General features: G+C 40.9%; 1 protein-coding gene across 2 annotated transcripts in view; it reads right to left on the bottom strand.

The window, feature by feature from the left end:
• MAP3K1 (mitogen-activated protein kinase kinase kinase 1) overlaps positions 1-15,621 on the bottom strand; it is a 94,859-nt gene that overhangs the window by 7,441 nt on the left and 71,797 nt on the right. For both annotated transcript variants that reach the window (XM_075932433.2, XM_075932431.2), the window contains exons 12-18: positions 15,065-15,156; positions 14,567-14,756; positions 12,950-14,225; positions 11,274-11,426; positions 10,438-10,600; positions 5,338-5,469; positions 379-521 (exon numbers count right to left, since the gene is read on the bottom strand). In XM_075932433.2, the coding sequence (XP_075788548.2) occupies positions 379-521; positions 5,338-5,469; positions 10,438-10,600; positions 11,274-11,426; positions 12,950-14,225; positions 14,567-14,756; positions 15,065-15,156 (2,149 nt within the window). The remainder of the gene's footprint in view (positions 1-378; positions 522-5,337; positions 5,470-10,437; positions 10,601-11,273; positions 11,427-12,949; positions 14,226-14,566; positions 14,757-15,064; positions 15,157-15,621) is intronic.

The raw sequence follows: 15,621 nt of genomic DNA on the forward strand, positions 1-15,621 counted from the left end.
AATTTTTGGGTTAAGTGAGTTAAGGTATAAATACTGGTTTTATCCACATGTGAAGTACAACAATAGCAATTAAAGTGCCTGGTTAAACAAAAAAATTAATGTCCTGTAATTAAGAATGCTCAATGGCCATTTGCAAGAAGGAACAACATGTGGTCCATCTTACAACCACCTGGGAAGCAAAAACATAAAAGACAGCAACAAAACATGATTCTTTTACAGAATACCAATTTTTTTATGCAGATATTACATTAAGGATTGCTTCACTTATGGATACTGTTTCAAAGAGTTTTATGTTATCATTTGGCTGAACGATTTGCACAAAGCTCTAACAAACATCTGTCCACCCACCAGTCCCCAAATTCCAAAGTAACTTCTTACCTCTGGTGCCATAAATGCAATAGTTCCTAGCAACTGTCCCTGAAACTCTCCAGCACCAGTTCCCTTTGACGCCAACCTGGCTGCAGCTCCAAAATCAGCAATTCTTAATCTATGACCTGTGCTGTCAATTAGCAAATTGGCACCTGTCAACAGCATAACAAAAACACTGCTAGTTGGCTTTTTGTCAAAAACAAAAATATGATGAAATACTTATTGGTATTAAAAAAGTACAACGGATCTGACAAATCTGTGAAATCAAGGAGATAAGAAGCAGAATACTTCATAAAACGGTCTAATAATGGTGATCTGTCTTCATTATGCTTAGATAACCTTATACACAGTGGCCTGAGAATATCTAAAACAATTTAGAAAAGCAGTATTAGGCCTCAGAATAAATGCAGTAACTAAGAGTAGGAAATGGAATAGAGCCCTGGAAGATGGTGCTGTCTAGAATTTAGTGAAGGCATAATACAGCTATCCATATGAGACCTATAAATTTCACATCCTTCTATCTGAATGTAAGTTTCTCATGTCCACTTGAAAATAACTCCAGGTTAAGGGGAGGAGGCAAAGAAAGCATTCTCTTGAAATTTGTTGTCATTCTCAAAGGGCTCATCTAGACTACGCTAAAGTGTCGACAGAGGATATGCAAATTATGTTATCTTCTTTCAATCTGCATATCATCTTCCAATCTCACTTTTGAAGCCAAACGAGGCTTCTCACAAGCCAAATGAGGTTTATGCAGCTTTTTGAAAAAGGGGCGGGGAAGTTCGCCGACAAAGCCGCATCCAAACTACTTTCACTTTTGAAAGCTCCACTTTCGAAAGTGACAGTAGAAGAAGATATGCAAATTCCCACGGAATTTGCATATCCTCTTTCTACACTTTAGTGTAGTCTAGACGAGCCCAAAGCGTGAATATAAACTGCCAGAAGTAAGCCTGTACCATTAGAACATAAGAATAGCCATACTGGGTCAGACCAATGGTCCATCCAGCCCAGTAACCTGTCTGCCAACAATGGCCAATACCCGATGCCCCACAGGGAGCGGATACAACATGTAATCCTCATGTAATCCTGCTCCGTCACCCACCTCCAGAGAAACAGAGACTAGAAACACCATCTCTACCCATCCTGGCTAATTGCCATTGATGGACCTAACCTCCATGAATATACCTATCTCTTTTTTGAACCCTGTTAAAGTCCTAACCTTCACCACATCCTCTGGCAAGGAGTTCCACAGACTGACTATGCGCTGAGTGAAGAAAAACGTCTTTGTTTGTTTTAAGCCTACTGTCTATAATTTCATTTGGTGACCCCCAGTTCTTATATTGTGGGACTATGTAAATAATTTTCCTAATTCACTTTTTCCACATCAGTCATGATTTTATAGACCTCTATCATATCTCCCCTTAGTCGCCTCTTTTCTAAGCTGAAAAATCTAAATCTTTTTAATCTTTCTTCATATGGGACCTGTTCCAAAACTCTAATAATTTTTGTTACCCTTTTCTGAACCTTTTCCGAACCTTTTCCAAGTGCAATAAATGCTAGTGAGCACTTCATTTGCATTGCCTCTGCCGACAAATTCCTACAGTGTAGACATAGCCTGAGCCGACGTTTTCAGAGAACTATCCACAATGACTCCAAGATCTCTCTCTTGAGTAGTTGTGGCTAAATTAGTCCCCCATTATATTGTACGTATAGTTGGGATTATTTTTTCCAATGTGCATTACTTTACGTTTATCAACATTAAAATTAATTTGCCATTTTGTTGCCCAATCACTTAGTTTCGTGAGATCTTTTTGAAGCTCTTCACAGTCTGCTTTGGTCTTAACTATCCTGAACAAATTTTGCCACCTCACTGTTTACCCCTTTGTCTAGATCATTTATAAATAAGTTGAATAGGATTGGTCCCAGGACAGACCCTTGGGGAACACCACTAGTTACCTCTCTCCATTCGGAAAACTTACCATGTATTCCTACCCTTTGTTTCCTGTCTTTTAACCAATTATCAATCCACGAAAAGACCTTCCCTCTTATCCCATGATAACTTACTTTGCATAAAAGCCTTTGATGAGGGACCCTGTCAAAGGCTTTCTGGAAATCTAAGTATACTATATCCACTGGATCCCCTTTGTCCACATATTTGTTGACCCCGTCAGAGAACTCTAGCAGATTAATAAGGCATGATTTCCCTTTACAGAAACCATGTTGACTTTCCCCCCAAAATTATTTTAATCTATATGTCCGACGATTTTATTCTTTACTATGGTTTCAACTAATTTGCCTGGTACTGACGTTAGACTTATCGGTCTGTAATTACCAGGATCACCTCAAGAGCCCTTTTTAAATATTGGCGTCATGTTAACTATCTTCCAGTCATTAGGTACGGAAGCTGATATAAAGGATAGGTTACAAACAACAGTTAATAGTTCCACAATTTCCCATTTGAGTTCTTTTAGAACTCTTGGGTGAATGCTATCTGATCCCAGTGACTTTTTACTGTTAAGTTTATCAATTTGTTCCACAACTTCCTCTAATGACACCTCAATTTGGGACAGTTCCTCAGATTTGTCACCTAAAAAAATGACTCAGGTTTGGGAATCTCCCCAATATCCTCAGCCGTGATGACAGAAGCAAAGAATTAATTTATCTTCTTTGCAATGACTTTATTATCTTTGAGGGCTCCTTTAGCATCTCGATCATCCAAGGGCCCCACTGGTTATTTAGCCGGCTTCCTGCTTCCGATGTACTTAAAAACTATTTTGCTATTACTTTAAGTTTTTAGCTAGCTGCTCTTCAAACTCTTTTTTGGCTTTTCTTATTATATTTGTTACACTTAATTTAGCAAAGTTTATGCTCCTTTCTATTTTCTTCACTAGGAGTGACTTCCACTTTTTAAAAGATGTCTTTTTATTGGTCACTGCTTCTTTTACTTGGTTGTTAAGCCACGGTGGCATTCTTTTGGTTCTCTTACTATGTTTTAAAATTTGGGGTATACATTTAAGTTGGGCCTATGTTATGGTGTCTTGGAGAGGTTTGTATGCAGCTTGCAGAGATTTTACTTTTGTCACTGTACCTTTTAATGTATGTTTAACTATCTTCCTCATGTTTGTGTAGTTTCCCTTTCTGAAATTAAATCTATAGTGTTGGGCTGCTGACATATTTTTCCCCACCACTGGGATGTTACGTTTTATTACATTATGGTTACTATTTCCAAGCGGTCCAGTTATATTTACCTCTTGAACCAGATCCTGTGCTCCACTTAGCACTAAATCAAGAATAGCCTCTCCCCTTGTGGGTTCCAGAACCAGCTGCTCCAAGAAGCAATGATTTAAAGTAGCAAGAAATTTTATCTCTGCATCCCATCCTGAGGTGACGTGTACCTAGTCAATATGGGGATAGTTGAAATCCCACACTATTATGGAGTTTTTTATTTTGATAGCCTCCCAGATCTCCCTTAGCATTTCATAGTCACTATCACTGTCCTGATCAGGTGGTCAGTAATATATCCCTAATGCTATATTCTGATTATTGGAGCATGGAATTACTATCCATAGAGATTCTATGGAACATTTAGGGTCATTTAACATTTTTATGTCATTTGATTCTACATTTTCTTTCATTTATAGTGCCACTCCCCCACCAGCACGACCTGTTCTATCCTTCTGATATATTTTGTACCCTGGTATGACTGTATCCCATTGATTGTCCTCATTCGACCAAGTTTCCACGATGCCTATTATATCAATATCCTCCTTTAAAACAAGGCTCTCTAGTTCACCTATTTTATTATTTGGACTTCTAGCATTTTGTGTATAACCACTGTAAAAAGTTGTCACTATTTATCTGTCTGCCATTTCCTGAGACTCTTTTTCATTAGACTCTTTTTCATTTGATTGTGTTTCATCTAATCCAACCCATACTTCCATCCTCTCCTCCTGACTAGAACATAGAGCATCTCCATTAATAGACCCTCCTCTAAGAGATGTCTCTGTCCAATCCATATGCTCCTCTGCACCCATCGGCTTTCCCCCAGCCCTTAGTTTAAAAACTGCTCTACGACCTTTTTAATGTTAAGTGCCAGCAGTCTGGTTCCATTTTGGTTTAGGTGGAGCCCATCCTTCCTGTATAGGCTCCCCCATCCCAAAAGTTGCCCCAGTTCCTAATAAAACTAAACCCCTCCTCTCTATACCATCATCTCATCCACACATTGAGACTCTGAAGCTCTGCCTGCCTATCCGGCCTTGCGCGTGGAACTGGAAGCATTTCAGAGAATGCTATCATAGAGGTCCTGGATTTCAATCTCTTTCCTAGAAGCCTAAATTTGTCCTCCAAAACCTCTCTCCTACCCTTCCCTATGGCATTGGTACCTACATGTACCATGACCACCGGCTCCTCTCCAGCAGTACACATAAGTCTAACTAGATGACATAACATTATATCAACATTAGTTGTAGGCAAAATATTCTATAGGTTTGGAGATTTTTCTTATCATAATGACCAAAAATGTGGATGTTCATCTGAATCCCTTATACCTATAAAATTAAGATGAGACCAAGAGTTCAAATATTAAGATGCTATGGGGCCAAACAAAACATCTAGAAAACAAACTGGTGCCCAATAATAAAAAAATGGAGAGAAAAATCTATCTGAATATTTTTGAACCTTCAAAGAGATTTGAGATTGGTTTGACTAGTTTATGTTAGCAGAACCAATTTGCTTACCCCTAAATCAACCTTTTGCTTCAGGACTGGTCTCCATCATGTCAGGGGGTACATGTTTCTAAGCACTATACTGGATTCAATTTAGTAACTTCAAGGTTCCTAAATGCAAGTGGGCAAATCAAGCATAAATCTCACCTCCAATAAGATGGAGACACAGATAATAACCACCCTCAAAGAATCACGTTTATTGCTTTCTGAATTCTAATAATTAGACAACACAATTCATAGTTCTTACCTTTGACATCTCTGTGGATAATCTGATTCTCATGGAGGTAAGAAAGGCCACGCAGCAATTGTTCTGTATAGTTAATAACAACTGATTCTTTGAAGGCTCCATATTTACTTAATAAATGAGCAACTGATCCTCCTAGAAGATAAATTGTTTATATTTTATCCAATAGTTATACTCATGATTAGCATTAGATAGTTTTGGCTGCCAAAAAGGGGACTAATTTACTTTCTATGATTTTATTGAACACTACTAACTCAATTTTTCAAAAATACATGCTAAATGCATAAACAAATAATTCTATCCCGATCTCAGTTGTGTTATTTCCAACTGCAACTCAGAACACATTTTAAAACTATTTGCCTTAAATATCCTTTAAAAAGAAAAACTGGACAAAGCCTTGTAGAAGTGAGTGAGGTCTGTTGCTGAGGGAAGGTAATCTAGAAAATATTCAATTTTCTAAAGAATAGCACATTTTAAAATATTGTTATTGTAAATGATGATACTAAAAGAGAAGCTTCCTTTTTACGGTTCATGTGGATCTTTTTTCTTTTTCTTATCATTTATATATATTTAATATGCAATAATTACATATTTTTTAATTTCATAGAAAAAATACAAAAAAAGCTAATTTTTCTATCATTTTTGTTTTCTAAAGACAATATCTGCATGTCTCAAACATTGTTCCCTGTAAGCTGTGAGCTTGTGCAGCCACTCAGGAGAGATTCAAACGCCGTCCAGTTGATTAGCAAAGTGCCCACAGCTAGGTTTTTTGTTTCTAGTGGTGGTGAATATTCACACATTCCTCTGTGCACATAAAAGTTATTCTGCACATGAATGGAAAAGATTAGCGGTAATATTGGTTTCAAATGTTGGTAAAATGCAAGGCCCATTCCTGACATCACCTACACCATATTTTATTTTTTCATGAAAATCAGTCTTTTTATATTTGAGTGTGCTTCTTCTCTTAAGTTTTTTCATTCTCCTAGTATTCCGGGACAGTGTTTTCTGTACCATTACATTCAGTGATACTCACTTGAGGTTTGTACATTAGATGTCTGATAATATTGTGCACCTACTAGGATACATAACTGTTGAAGAAGATACAATTTTCTCTTTCATGGTCTCATTGTCTCTCATTATGATACCATTCTGTATCTGGATTTTGAATAACTATGTTTCTACTAACTTGTAATGATAAATCCCTATTTTAGAAAACTCACTTGAATCCAAAAGGTCTTTGAATCTTTCCAGTTTTATAAAAATGTTTGGCATCCCAAGCAGATCTAGCATAATTTTTTTTTCAAATTATTCTCTCTGAATTTGATACTATGCAGTTGAGAATGAAGTATTTTAAACTGTATCAAACTGAGGTCTGCATCCCTGATAGCACATAACTTCTCCCCAATTTGAGCACAACTGAGTAACAGGTCTTTTCTTGATACAGCCATCTCATGATTTTTTTAGATGTGACATGTAGTGTTTAAGGTTTAATGCTCCCATTTTTGCATGCAATTTCCCAGTTTCATTTTTTGGGTGGGGAGAGGGAGGAGAGAATACATGGAGATTTAAAAAATGCAAATCTGAAACTATTCAATCCACAGAATGTGTTACTCATGTCCATTCCACATTAGATAGGTCTGCTCATCACATACACTGATGGTGAAAGTTTTCCCCATCAGTAGTACTCCACATTGGAGCAGCTCTGCTGATCCCTGGAGTGGCAACTCCATGGATACCACCCTGCCCCCAGCTCCAGCTCCTTCTTGTCAGAAACTCTGACAGTAGGGGAGAAGGGCAGGTCATGGAATGCACATGGAGCTACACATCTTGAACACCACCAGTTAAGGACAGGTAACTGCTCTTTCTTAGAGTGATAGCTCATGTCCATTCCACATTAAGTGGCTCCAAGCAGGGAGCTGATGGTTGTGTTGACTGCAGCACAGCTCTGCCAAACCCAGCGTAGTTTCCAGTTGGGTGGCAGAGATGCCAAAGGCATAAGTGATTTTCATGACATCCTCAGACAAGGGCAAAGCCAAACTGTTGGACACATCAAACAGTGTATATGCCGATTCCTCGAGCTCCTCAACATGGAGCCCCAAATTGGAGGTGACCCATTTCAGGAGCTCCTGATGTGCCTTCACATTATTACGCAGAACCAGGGCTCAGGGACTTGTAATAGCCTTATCTGGGGAAGATGAGGAAGATGCTGGTGCCATGAGTTCTATCCCTCCCTTCCGCGGGATTGATTGCTGGGTTGCTGTGACTTCCTGCAATGGGACCATGTCTGTCTCAGGGGCTTTCACCTGCTGGGAGGTGGGAGGGGGGAGTTCCTAAGGCTGATGGCCTTTCTGAAGTCCCCAAAACTGACAGGACAGCTGAAGTTTGGAAATCAGGGCATCATTCACTGTCCCTGCAGCCACTCTGGAGGGTGCAAGATTGTGGGTGAGGGTGGCGCTTTCAGGGCTTGTCCTGACAACAGAGAACCCTGTTCAATATTGGCCTTGAAGGTCTCTCAGGCTCCATCTGGTGACTAATAACGGGAGTACCTCTATCTTTGCTCTCTGCCCGGCGATAAGAGCTACATGCTTGCAAGAATCCACCTGAGCAGAATGAGTATCGTCTCAGGGCCTCGGAGAGTGTTGTAGGCTGGCAGACTGGCAACAGGAACTCAACAACTGACACCGCTTGAGATGACAACGAGACTCAGAACTGGAACAAAATGAGAATCAGGTCCTATAGCCCACAGACCTCTGTGACCAGAAAGATCAACAGTATGGAGACCTACACAGGAGTGACCAAGATCATCAATGCCAATCATCTGAGCAGTGCCAAGACCCTGGAGAAGCAGGTTATCCGCCACACTGCCCAAGATAAAGGGCAAAAGCTTCAGCCTGTCCACATCAAGGCTCTAGCGAGTACTTCCCCCAGTCCTGCCTCCTGTGCCCATAGTCAGGGGAACAAAAGGGCGAGTGTGTGAAGTCTGTCCCCACTATTTGAAGCTTGAAGGCTTCTTGCTGGAGAGCACTGGCAGGACAGTGCTTTGGGAGGGAACCAGGACTGCAGAGATGGAGACAACTGGGAAGGGCCCAAAATGGGCTTCCCCCTTAATCATGCTACTACCTGAGTGGGTGCCACTAGCACGGGCAAGGCCAGAATGACTTGTACTGCCTGAAATACCTCTAGTGTAGATGGTGCTTCCACGTGCTACAATCTTTCATTGCTATCTGGTGTCACTAGAGTGAGAGGGGGAGGGCTGGGCTGCTCTGCCCGAGTTGGTCCCCAACTCCCCAATGGAGATGTTGACCTGCCCTCCCTGGGTCTTGGCTCTCCTCCCGACTTCCTTTTGCCCTTACGGGAAGTTAGGGAACAACTCTTCACCAGAGTCTTCATCTTTTGAACCAGAGGCGGTGAGAGGGGAACAATGTCATCCTGATGATGGCACCAGCAGAACACTCCATACCAACGTCATGATGCTCGAGGCAGAGTCTGATCTGGTCTCCGGTGCTGGGGTCAGTGCCAAGTCTGACTCAAATAAGGGTGCCCTGAGGCAAATGCCCCTTTCCTATTTCATTCCAGGCTTGAAGCATTTGCAAATACAGAACTTTTCGCTAATGCGTCCCACACCTAAACATCTCAGGCAGCTGTTGTGCAGGTCACTAACAGGCATGGGACACCTGGACTCTAGATACTGTTTGAAGCCTGAAGACTAGGGCATGCCCTACTCCTAGGCTACATCCCATCTGGTACAGTGCCAACTTGCTAACAATTAACTAAGGAAGCTACTGAGAGAACAATACACATTAAGCATAGACTGTCACAGGAATAGCAAAAACAGGCTGAAGAACGGCAATTCAATTGCATCATCACTGGCTGCAAGAAGGAACTGGGGGTGGGAGAAGCACACAGCATCCCTTATACTGTGCCATGGAGCGTCACTCTAGGGATCACCAGAGCCACTCCCTTATGGGTACTGCTGAGTGAAAAGCTTCCAGCACTGGTACATGTGGCGAGCACACACATCTGAAGTGGAATAGACATGAATAATCACTTGAAGAACTGTAAGCTTCGTTAGCTAACCGTGCTCTTAAATTGTGCACACGGGGTTTGTACACTTGATGAAGTGCTCACCAGTGAGCATCAAGACCTTTCCTACTGCACATTCTTAATACAGAATTTTCAGATACATGTCTATTAAATCATCAGCTTGCAAGCTGTGTGCTGGAATTCCCACGTGGGTCACAATCCTGTTTTAATGGGGTTGCCAGGGCTGGCATTGAATTGCTGGGGACCAGGGCTGAAATTGGACCTGCGTCCCACTACCCTGGATGGGGGGCCAGGGGGAAAAGAACAAAGCTGAAGCCCAAGGGCTTCAATCTTTGGCAGCAAGGCACAGGTTTCAGGACCCCAGGGCTGAAGCCCTTGGACTTCAGCCCCCCATACTGAGAGCAGTGGGGCTCAAGCTTTGGTGTTCCCCTCCATCTCGCCTGGGGTGTCAGGGCTCAGGCTTCAGTCTCCTCTCCTGGGATCATATAGTAGTTTTTATTCTCAGAAGGGAGTCATGGTGTAATGAGGTCCGAGAACCATGGTGTTAAAATCAAACCCACTTTCCCTGAGCAAAACAAAGTAAGGACTCTCTCACTACTAACTTATAAATGTCATCTGCTTTAGCCACATTCATTAAATATGGGTAGAATTTTTACATGAGAAATCCCTCATCCATGTACATGCTCTCCTGTAATTCAGGAGCAGGTGAAAGGACTTTTGCTCAAACTTTCCTAACAAAATTCACCTTGAGCATGGAAAAGTTCAAGTAAAAAGTGTGTACTATGAAAAGATACCAGTACAATCACTTGCAGACAGAGTTGTTTTGCAACCTAAAATAGTGCTGGCTACTAATGCCTACAAGGATATTACTAAATGTGCAAATTGCAGTCACTCATTAAAATATATTAGTGTGGAAACACAAATTGTAATGATCATTTAACACAGTGAAAACCTCGGAAAATGGAGAATTACTTTCTTTTTAGAAGAGAGACAAGTAGGCATTTGCTTTTTATTCCAGAAGTTTCATTACCTCTGTGCTACGTATAGAATACTATTTACCTGCCATCCATTCAATAAAGAGATTATAGTTGCTCTTCTCACAGGTAGCACCCATCATTCGAATGATATTAGGATGGTTCAGATGACTCATCATCCTTATCTCTTCTCTCAGTGCTTCGACTACCTCTTCCTGCTCAGATGATGTGTTCCTGACATACGTCACCTATTTCATAAAAACATTTACATTTTATTTTAGATAATAGTTTTGAATTTAATGTCAGCTGCATTTACTTAATTGTTAACTTGATTTTGGCATGTTAGATTCAGATTAATGTAGAGATTAATTCAGATTAATGAAGATTCCAACGGCATGAGAGGGCGCTGCGGCGTCTGCGTGGCATGGCAGAAACTGCTAGAAAAAGTCTCCTGTCGCCGGCGCAAGGACATGCCAGCACCCAGAGTGGAGCACCCATGGGGACCACTGGAAGAAGAAGCTGGCTTTTAAGTCGGCTCCTGCCTGCTGCCCCCACTTCTGGGGAACTGGCTGCTGCCCCTTGCTGCTGACTCTGATACAGAGCCAGCTGCGCAGGGTGGCAGCCCGCTCCCTGGGAGTGGAGCGGGAGTTTGCATGTATAGTTCACAGTAACCAATAAGCCAGGGTAACCATTTAAATTATTATTCTATTTCATCTTATTCTAATTTTCAAGATTCTAGAATAAAATAATCAGCGGAACAAGCAATGGCTCACAATGCAGGGCATTGTGAATCTGCAGATAATGTCATAAAGGGCAAATATTATTACAATCTGCTCCAAGTAAATATACCTTTGTTCAATTTCTTTCCTCATGTTCTTTCAGTCATTAAACATCTAGAAAATACTGAAGTAGAACATATACCTGTTTCACTGCCATTAATGTCCCTGTCCCTACATCTTGAGCTTGATAACAGGATGAAAATGCTCCAAGTCCTATTTGCTGACCTTTGAGCCATTCCACATCTTCTCTATAATGGTGCTTTGCTTTGGTATGTCCAGGCAGTGTTTCTGGAGTCTGCAAATTCAATTAAGATTAACTAGTTAAAAACTTAAAGTGCCTATATGAAAATTATGACTTTTAAAGTAAATTAGGGACAACAGTCTGAAATTTTATCAGTTGATGCATTTCCCTTAATCACCCTTAAACTTGAGATTACTACTCCGGACAACATGTGATAGCTAATGCCAAACATGGTCATTGTATATAGAGATTGTAGTTGACTATAAACGGCAAGAACCCAGTTCTTGTATACTCCAGTAAGAGGCTTTTTGAAATACAACCTAAATTATCTATTTTTAAATAATTGTTTTCAAACCAATTCTGTGTTTAATAAAATGCATCTTAAATTTAAACACAAGCTGAAAAAAGGGCTCAAATTCATACATTACTGTTACCTTATTATTAAACAGCACTTAGAAAGTCCCATTTGAGATTGGATGCCAATATACCAACATATAAAAGAGTCCCTGTCCCAAAGACCTTGTTATCTAAACCTACAAGACAGAGTCAGAAGGAAAACAGGGGCACTGAGTGGAAGTGACCTTTCCCTCTATATTTTACCTATACTGACCTCATCTGTTCTCATAGTTTCAATTAACATGTAGCTGGTAAGAGCTAAATCAATCTTTCCACCCTAACCTCTACTCATCTTGTATGTCTGACATATTATACTGAATGTGTCACCAACTCTTGAGTGACCAATTCTTGCCTGGATCCAGCCCCCGAGAATCAGGCCCTCACCCCTAGCGTTGGGGTGCCAATGGTGGTGCTCCAGCCTCCCTGCTGCCCCTCTGGGGGCTGGTGCTCACAAAATCTACTAGGCTGGGCCCTATTATGCTCTGGTGTACAAGGATAATGGAGGGAGTGTCTTGCTCCTTTTCAGTTGGGGCCACAGTGAGGTTTTATCCCCACTTCTCACTTGTGTGCGGCCCCTGACTGATTTTTCTGTGGGTCAGTGGCCCCTGACCCAAAAAAAGTTCCCCACCCCTGTTCGAGGGGAAGGAAATGTGTCCTCCTTATCAAAGCTGTCCTTACCATTTGTGTTACCCTTTGCAGCCTGAGCACCTGAACCTCCACCCCTTGTTGGGGACGGGGAGCTGCTCTGCCACATTGTGTACTTAAGGCTCAATGGGAGGGAGAAGTTAGGAGCTGTGGAGAGGCAGGAGAAGGCAGGGAGGCTGGTGGGGGAGGGCAGAGCAGGGGCAGGCTCTGGGGCAGAACTGCAGCCTGCTGAAAGGGGAAACAACTGGTAAAATGTGCCGGCAGCTGGACATAGCCTACAGAGAGCTCAGAGATGGGGCTGCTGGAACCAGTGCTGGCTGTGGCTGCGTAACATCCCGTGACTAGGCATACGCAGCACCTGGTGCCCCACATTTAGTGGTGCTTTCCCTGTATGCCTAAGGATGGCCCTGCTCTCTGTATCTGTACACCGTTGAGAACACACTACATGTTCATTAAAATAATGGCAATTAACTGAAACATGGGCTTATTGGAGAACTACAAAACAAAAACAAACCCCCAAACCACAATATACTCACATCCTGCTGAATAATTATGATATCTTCACCATTTTCAACCTGTAGTTGGGGAACTACTGGTAGGGCATCTTGAGATGCTGACATTGCCATGGCAATAGCTAAAGCCTCCTCTTCTTCAGCTTCCATCTTTTCCTTGCATTTTTGATTATGATTTACATCATCTTTGTAAGTATCATCATTTTCCACCCGTTCAGGAGAAAGAACTGCAACTTCAGACTTGAATGTAACCGTGCCATCGCTTGTAGGCATAGAGGCTTCAAGTAAGTCCTCAATACTGGAATTGAGCTCTGCATTGACATCCAATTGACTACTCTTCTCCTCTACTGGTGTGAACACTGTCTCTCCACTTGGTATGACTGCATTACTACAACTGCTACTGACGTCACACTGTACAATACCATTCAGCTCAAGTGTCATATTAGTTTTTGAGGCTTCTCCTGGCCTGTTTGCATCGCCTGGAGCAGGTCGAGATGGCTTTGGCCTGTGTATGTGACTGGATGGCACAGCCCTCGCATGGGTAAAAACTTGGGAAAGTTTCTCTGATTCTTTATTTTCAGAACAGTTTCTTTCAATGTGTAGAGAATGTTTCCGTTGTGTTTGAGGAGAAACTGAGGGTATTTTGCAGGGAATGAATCCCTGTCTGACTTTAGACACATCTGTTACAAGGCCAACTGGTACAGTTGGGGTTGAGGGGGAGGGTGACATTGGGAATAATGACTGGGGGTGACTGGATGAGGGAGAAAAGTTCAAACACTGACTATGGGGTCTGGCTTTTGTTTGAATGGCTGGCTTTGGTTGCTCAGTGGTTACTGCTGAAACAGGAAGTCCTAAAGAAATGTCAGCCAATGTCTCAGAAATGTCCTCTGGACTGGCACTCAATTTTTTATTACCCAATCCTCTTTCAACTTTCCCTGATAACTGAACAGTATTGTTAGGAGTATTACTTTGTGTTGTTTCTGGCGAGTTATCTGGGGCGCAAGGCTGCATAAAGTCATTACACCTGCATTCCACAGAATGCACCTCTTCCATGCCTAGTTGGATGGCTTCTGCAATCTCCATTTCATCTGCTATTGCCAACAATCGTCGTCGCATTCTTGTGTAATGAGTTGAGTTGGTCACACTCAACATTTCTAACAGTTTTACAAACACATGGGGTACTCTTGCAACCATTCTTGCAGCACTCAGAAATACTCTCCGGGACAATTTACCCACCATTGAGTGGGAATTATCAATAGACTGCAAAGCAAAATTTAAGAGGGACAGCAGCTTCTTATACCTAAAAATAAACAAATATTATATATAAATATATAGTATATGCATGTGTGTGTATACATATAGAAATACTGTTAGTTAATGCTCATATGTGCGGATATAGAAGCAATCTGCATGATATATAATAGATAAATACATTGACAGCCAATGTATTTATTACTGCATGAGTGTTTCAGAATATGGTTTTAGTATGAAAGGCAAATTTTTCCAGGCTGGCAACTAGCTGTCTAAATTCTATCTATAGTCATTTATGCATGCAAAAGCCAACCCTTTGCATTAGATAACTTTGGCAGCCATTTTTCAAGACCTGTCCAACAAGTCAGTTACAGAAAAGAAAAGAAATACCTGTCTACTACAGAATCAGCTTGTAAAACATCTCCACTGACAATGTGAGGGTAAAATTCTCCAGGGAATTCCAATAAAAGCCTGTCTATAAGACAAAGACGTCCAAGTAGCGCTTGCCAGTTGTTCGGTTCAGTCTCAGTTCCCAGAATACAATTTAAGATGTAATCAACACCACCAATACCAATGGACCCTATGAAAAACAGTTTAAGATCAGAATTAAATCTGTTATCCCCAGCCAAGACTCTATAAAGCTAGGTTTTGATCTACCAGAATTTATTGAAAGGTAAAGACAGCATGGTTGTAAAGTACATAGATACAGAACAATTTTGTCAGAATTGATTCCCCCGCAACAAGGAGAACGTTCTCAAAGCAACACAGTTCCCTTTACAATACCGAATTCCAATACATTCTTCAATATAGCTAAAATGATTCTTAATGTTTGCTTACAGTCAAAAACATATGTTTATAATTGTTTAGGTATAACAGAGCTGTTATTACCAGATTTAAGTATTTCTCTACCAACTGCTAGCTCTCCTGCTTGGCCTTTACACATCTCCAACAGCGTTGAAACTGAAAGCTGACTTGTGCGGCTATAAGGAAAGGAAAATCAAAAGTAAATCCTGCAGTTTATATTTTTAATTAACAGTTTCATCATTAACATATCTGGAATAGACCTATCAATAGACTGGAGATTATTTGATATTCTTCATTAATAAATTATGACAGAATAATTTCAGTGTGATTTCACATAATTTGTAACCCTCTACCTTAAATAGACTTTGGTATTGCTCACCTAGAATAATATATTGTCTTAAAATCTCCTGTAAAATTTACCACCACCCATTCTCTGTTGCACATCATTCAAATCTAACAATTTCTGAATTTTTATATTTACTGGGGAGAATCCTTTTAGTATAAAAAAAAAAAAATCTGTTGATACAACCTTACCTACCTATATGAATGGCCAAATCTAGGAATCCAACAATACTCCTTTTTTTTTCCTTTAAACAAATAAAAGCTTATTTCTTCTAACGTCATTCCATTACAAAGTAACC

This window comes from Pelodiscus sinensis, chromosome 6 (genome assembly GCF_052426305.1).
Source record: "Pelodiscus sinensis isolate ZL-2025 chromosome 6, ASM5242630v1, whole genome shotgun sequence".
NCBI lineage: Eukaryota > Metazoa > Chordata > Testudines > Trionychidae > Pelodiscus > Pelodiscus sinensis.